Source organism: Halyomorpha halys, unplaced genomic scaffold (assembly GCF_000696795.3).
Source record: "Halyomorpha halys isolate HHAL.00 unplaced genomic scaffold, Hhal_1.1 Scaffold1029.1, whole genome shotgun sequence".
NCBI classification, from domain to species: domain Eukaryota; kingdom Metazoa; phylum Arthropoda; class Insecta; order Hemiptera; family Pentatomidae; genus Halyomorpha; species Halyomorpha halys.
The window spans coordinates 336,571-343,311 of NW_027106971.1; the positions used below are offsets into that span (position 1 = coordinate 336,571).

General features: G+C 27.5%; 1 protein-coding gene across 1 annotated transcript in view; it reads left to right on the top strand.

The window, feature by feature from the left end:
- Positions 1-5,326, top strand: part of LOC106687929 (protein CIP2A) — a 22,412-nt gene extending 17,086 nt beyond the window's left edge. The window contains exons 11-13 of the mRNA XM_067045281.1: positions 756-942; positions 3,300-3,352; positions 4,780-5,326. Coding sequence (XP_066901382.1) covers positions 756-942; positions 3,300-3,352; positions 4,780-4,938 — 399 coding nt within the window. The 3' untranslated portion in view covers positions 4,939-5,326. The remainder of the gene's footprint in view (positions 1-755; positions 943-3,299; positions 3,353-4,779) is intronic.
- The last annotated feature ends 1,415 nt before the right edge of the window (positions 5,327-6,741 follow it).

Consider the following 6,741-nt stretch of genomic DNA (forward strand, 5'->3'; position numbering starts at 1 on the left):
CAAAATTTGAAATAATACAGTCGATAATTTATATATGTATATAAATTTGTTATATATATATAACAAATTTTTTAGAAGATGGTCGAGGTTTGCGGTCAAAAAGAAAACAAGAAATAGTTAACAACTATTTATTTTCCCGACGTTTCACCCTGCTTTGTAGAGCTTCATGTTGGCTAAAAAGATTCAAAAATAACTAAAAATATTTTGACATAGTTGGATAATAAGTTACAAAAAGATAAATTAAGCTAGGGTTAAAATTATGTAAATATAAGTGAAGAAAATAAAAATATTATTAATATAAAATAGACATTGATAAGAATATAAAAAATTTACGCAAAATAATAGGTTAAAAATGAACAGGAGATGTAATAGTACATAAAAATAGAAAAGGAGATATGAGAAAACAAAATTTAACACACTAACAGATGGAAATTAAAGAAGTAAGTTGAGATTAAATAAAGGTCAAAAAAAGAATAAATAAAATTAATAATGAATAAGTAAAAAACAAATCAAGACCACCCACCTGTACCAGTCGAGAGATTTTGAAACAGTGACAAAGATTTCTTATCATTTCTATGTTTATTTATATCGTTGATTATTTGTGTTGTGGTTTTAGCTCTTACTAGCATTTAATATTATGATCATTACAGACATTTTAATATGGGAATGCTTACAATCTTAGATAAATTATAATAGATTACTTTTTAGGATTAATTGAGTATAATAAATCAGCTATTGTTAATTTTTATTTATAGATTCTTCAAAATTTACGATCTAAAACTGTTATAATATCCCAACAAAATCAAGAAATCGAAAGCTACAAAAATCAATTAGGAATCAAAGAAGACAAAATTAATAATCTGGAAGAAGAACTCAAAGTTAAATCTCAGGAATATTCTCAAGTCAGTAGTGAACTTCTTGGAGCGAGGGAAACTATATCAGGTAACTTTACACTTATAAGACTATATCAGGTAACTTTATACTTATAAAATTATGTCAGGTAACTTTATCAGTCGGGCTAGGATTTTCATCTAAATATATAATTTTTTTTTTATTGAGAAAGATATGAGCCGTTTATTTCGAAAATGACATAAGTCGATATATGTTCGGATTGAGATATTAAAAGGTTTGTGCTGGATTAAATTTAAAAATATGTGTTATAGATAACATCGTAGAATAAAGTTTTTTTTTTTCTAAGGATGTCAGATGTATCATCCCAATTAGCATAAGAAACATTGATAAAGAAAGAATATGTTTTTTATCGGTATGAATGGACTTACGCCACTTTCACAATTAATAAAATGACGTTTTCACTTCTTTTCAAAGCAGAAGTCCATAGGAAAAGTAAATTTACCTTGGATTAAAAATAAATATATACCATTTTATGTGGTCAATAAAAAAATATTCAACTTTTATACTTTTTCAATTAAATTAATATTTTTTATGAATTATTGGCTGTTGTGCATGTGGTGTATAATGTAATAAACTCATTATTAATTCTTTGTGTTTATCGGTTTGTGAGTTATCTCGTTTTTTTCCATAATGCTACCAACCTGATACAAAAGTTTTTCAGTCTTTCCCATTGCAGTAGTAAATCCAATGTTTTGAATGGGGCATCCTTGAAGTCGTGTTTTTTAATATAATGTTCCAAGTAAATCAAAAGCTAAATATTCTGAATTTAAGAAAATTGTTGGAACCAATAAAAATAATAAGCAACAACCACCTTCCATCACTCTGGTGGAAGTGAAATTTTGAAAATCAATTATTTATAACAATTCATATCACATTGATGATTCAACTTCTACTAATCAAACACAAAGCTGTGATCTCATAATTTCTTTGTTCATAATATTTTACATGTCTATTTGAAACTCTTTCAATGGTGCTTCATCACTTCATTAATCCGTAGTAAGTTTTTATGTCATGAAATCTGAATGATTTTAAATATATTAGTAACAATTTGCTTTAGAATGAAAAGATCATGTAAATATATAACTGTTAAGGTACCCATCTAATTTTTTTTTTTAATGAACTAATGCTACTTTCCAAATAAACGGCTCATATACCTACTCACTGTTTATGTTCTGGCGCATTTGAGTTCAATTTAATATTTCTCTCCATATTTGTTATTTCTTATTTTTATTTATATCACCAGGCAACTAAGGATGGGTATGATAAAAAAAAATTCTTCAAAATATTTGACAATCTGCTGTAGTAGGTTGTTAGCACAATAAGTGCTAAAATCCACTAGAATTGGTTATATTTTTCTTCCTATTATTATTTCCAAAAACCAAAACCTAACTAGATATCTCCTATTTGAAAGTATTAATTTTTTTTTTTAAATTTAAATATGTATATTTGGCATTTGTAATTACATGAAAATCCTAGTCCTGTTTTTCAGTATAACATATTTTATGAAAGTGATTTTATTAACTTCTCTTGCTATATAATACTGATGTATTACTTTTTCAAAGATTTGTATCATTTTTATAAATAATCAAATATAGTTAGTTCATTGATAATTGTAAAAGTCAAATGAATTAAGTCAATGTAGCTTCTGGTATAAAACTGGAACAAAAAAAAATTATCTTTCTGTCACAATTGAGGGATGGAAATAAAAAATTTTGTAGTGCCAGAAATAAGAAAAATGGAATTTTGACGGGATAAGGTTGAAGAAACCAGCCTCAGTCGACTGGTAACCACTGGATGTTCCTATCTTGAACGGTTTAGTTTCTAGAGCTGTCATTTTTTCATAATTTTAATCTTTTTTTTTTCGTTATTCTCAAAATTAGTTTTTTGGCACATACAGCCTTTTCCATTTCCATGCCTCAACTGCTCTTCATCAATTTATGACTAGAACAACATATTATTTCTTATAAAGAGTATGTAGTATCAAAAATAAATTTGTCATTTTATACAGTAAAGTTTTAATTTTTTGTAAGAGAGAAAAACACTTTATTAAAAAAAAAAAATGTTCTGATGCCAACTTCATTGGGTTGCCTTGTACACAACATACTTATTAACTAGTGAAGGACAATTTGTTTTTTTATAATCTTATTAAAATGTCTACATTGTGTACAAGAATTATACATGATTTAATTATTTATTTTTATTATTATATAATTTCTTCCCTTAAACATTTTTTTTTTTTCAGTTTTTTACCGTTCTTTAGATATGTTTCATTTTTCTAATATTTCAATTCTACAAAATTTTCTCTCTTTTCTTCCATCACTCATATAAATAGATTTAAGTTAAATATGTATCAACTAATAAATTAATAATATTGTTAAAAATTTCAGCTTTAAAGAAAAACTTGACCAGTTTAGAAGCAACTGTGGAAACAAGCAAAAAGGTAACTATTGTTATGTTCTATTTAAAATTAAAGTAGAGCTTTTTTTAGTGGAAAACCATTTAGTTTATTTATAACGATGAGAAAATAATTGACCTTGGATAATATATGTGAGGAAAAGATGTTTGGGGGTGCAGTCAGAGAATAACACACAATATTTTGGCATGAATTTCTAGCCTTCATCGAGGTTGTTTGGAAGACTAGAAATTCCAGCCAAAACATTGGCACAAATAAATAAGTTTTTTAATTTATTTGTGTTATTCTCAGACTGCATCCTCAACCATCTTCTCATATAGTTTATTTATCTACTTTTATTTTTATTATTTTAACAATTTATTTAAACTTTCAAAAAGACTAATCAATTTTGTGGGAAAAGTTCGATAATATGATTATATTCTATTGGAAGATCGTTGACTGACCATGTGTAATATGAGGGGTGTCCAGAAAGTAACAGACATTTTGAAATAAAGAATTTACAAATTGAAAAACTCAAAGTTTATTATGTACATTTGAAAGGTACACTTTTAAACAATTTTTATTCATAATCGCCATTCAAATTGAGACATTTATCATACTGTGGCACAAGTTTCTCAATACCCTCTCTGTAGAAAATCCTGCCACTTGCGAAGTGTGGTCTGTGATTTGATGTTTGTTGGCTTGAAACAACAGGCCAATTGAAATTTATCGTCGGCTTTGTGATGTTTACGAGCAGTGGATAATGAGTGAAAGCCGACTATTGTCATAACAACCATGTAAAAACAATAATTATCAAAATTCTTTCATATTTTATATTCATCTATTGTTTATTACTATTAAGAATGACGGATGGTTTAATTTTTTTAAAAGTGCTTGAAATTTTTTTTATTTTTCTGTTGCTATGAAAATACAGATTTAAGGGTTTCTTGAGGTGTTAAAAACCTAAATCGTTAGTTACTGGAAGTCTTTTGGTTTTTGGAAGGAGCTTACCATTTGCATTGACTGATTCACAATGAATTCCCCCCCCCCTCCCCCCCTCACACCGCAAACAGATTTTGTTACAGGTTGCCTATTTCCGTGAAACAGGTTAACACAACAAAAATACGAAGAGTATGTATCTGTAACAAGAGTGTTAGGATTTAATAGATATCATTTATTTTAATTGAATTATAATACGAGTCTTGAACAAAATATCAGAAAATAATTATAAATCAGAAATTTAGTAATTACTGATGTATGTTATAGTTATGCATTAACTAAGGCCCTTAGTTATATTAATAATAAAGTTAAGGCTTTATTTTACATGGTTTTATAGGTGTTTTGTTCTTTTTAAGTTCTCTTATTTTTTCTAACTTCAAAAGAAATTAAATCTGATCTAAGTTTATTGTAAATTAAAGAAACTCAACTTTGTGTCTTATAAATGAATACAATTATTTTTTCTTTTTTTTCTTTAGGAAATATTGCAACAGTCATTAGTTCTCACTAAATTAGAAAAAGTAATATCTGAAAAAGACAAAGAAATATCAGAACTGAACAAAGAATTGAGCGAACAGAGGAGAATGAGAGAAATTATTTCAGAATTGGCGATGGGTAAAAGAAAATTGGACAAATGATTTTGACTCCATTCTCGAAATATTCTTCAAGGCTGTGTATATTTTTAATTAATTATATTTTAGATTTATTTAGATATGAAATGAAAAAATTAAAAAAGAAAGACTCAAATGAAACTTATCTGTTATGTTTCATTTGTAAATATGAAATACAAACAATTATTTTTAACATGTATATAACTGTATCACTAAATTATTACTTAAATTATAGAATGTATATATATATTTCTATTTTACACCAACATGAATTACATAAACCTGTATTAATGTTTAAAATTTATATAATAAAATCTTTTTTAATTTAAATTTCTTTACTAACATTCTCCAGAAGAAAAAAATTATACAGGTGTAAATTGATTTTGTGTGATGCGAGGGATGAAACGGAATTGGTGGTGGGCCAATGCAGGTCAGTTCTAGCAGGAAAATTTTCATATTGTAATAGGAAAGTAGGAAGTTAGGGAAGTTCAACAATACCCTCAGTGTTAGTCCGATTGAAGGAGCTCCTTAAAGCTTCTACTCTCTTATTGCAATATAAAAAACTTCCTAGAATTGACTTAGGCTGTTCTATTCTAATTATTATTCTTATTCTGTAACTAATAATATTTTTGCTTTAAACTATAAGAGGGGACGCTTATAGCTCCTCTTTGTAATGAGTGTTAAAAGTGTAGTTTCTTATTTTTATTTACTTCCAATTTTATTTTTTTTAATTATAAGTTAATTTATTTTTTTAACCATGAGTCAGTTTGTATTTTGTTATTAAAATTAGATTGAAATTTGTTATGTAAATCGTAGATGTTTAGAGGTTTGTTAAGGTGTATGTATAAATACTTCGCTCGGCATGTATGCAACAACATTACCGACTTCAGCAGGATTAGAGCTTGGAAACAGGGTGATAAGGCAGTCTGCAGTCAGTATTAGCAAAGATTGGAGCGGTCTGACTTTTGTCTTGTTCTCACCATGGTTGTACAATCTTTTTTTGAGGCACCACCTTTCAAGGGATCCTCACCTATTGTCTTATTTGTGAAGACTTGACATCAGCACCAAGACGTCCATCTCTGATGAGATTAGACTTGACAGGTGTTATCAATATGTATATGTGCCTATCGATGCCTATTCTCTTGTTTATATTTTAATATTATTAAATTGGAAGGTTATTTTTTTATTATTTTGTGAGATTATTCTCAGTTCCCCCATTTTTTTTTCTTTTAACCCGAACCAGCAAATATTTAATCTGGAGAAGAGATTGGTCTTTCAATCGGGAAAAATCCCTTGCACCAACAACGAGCTATAATTTAAAATTATATCTTTTCCACTAAAAAGTGGAAAAGATTGTGTTAAAAATGGAATTATAACAAGTTTTTGAACATTTTAATTAAAATATCTTGAGAACTAAAAGTCGGAGTTGCTCACTATAAGTGATGGAAATTTCAGTATTATCCCTTTGTAGTGAGCTATAATTTAAAGTTGTATCTTGATGCTACACCGAGTTAGAGAGGTGAAAAGTGGAAAAAATAGTGCCAAAGCCCACATTGTTATGGTAAATTATATAATGGTAGCCATGTTCCCGTTCAAATCAAATTCATATTGCTAGTGTAAATTTAGTTAAAAAGATTTTTATTTTTAGGGTAAGCTTAATCCAAACAATTAATAGATTTTATACAAGATAAATTACTTTTCAAAATAATAAACTTACCATTAGAAAGTACTACAAGAGATTGCGCAACAATTGATACGGTATTTCCAAAACATATTTGAAATATTCGACCAAATGTTTGCATTTGTCTTAGTTAGTCTTAGATGGCACTT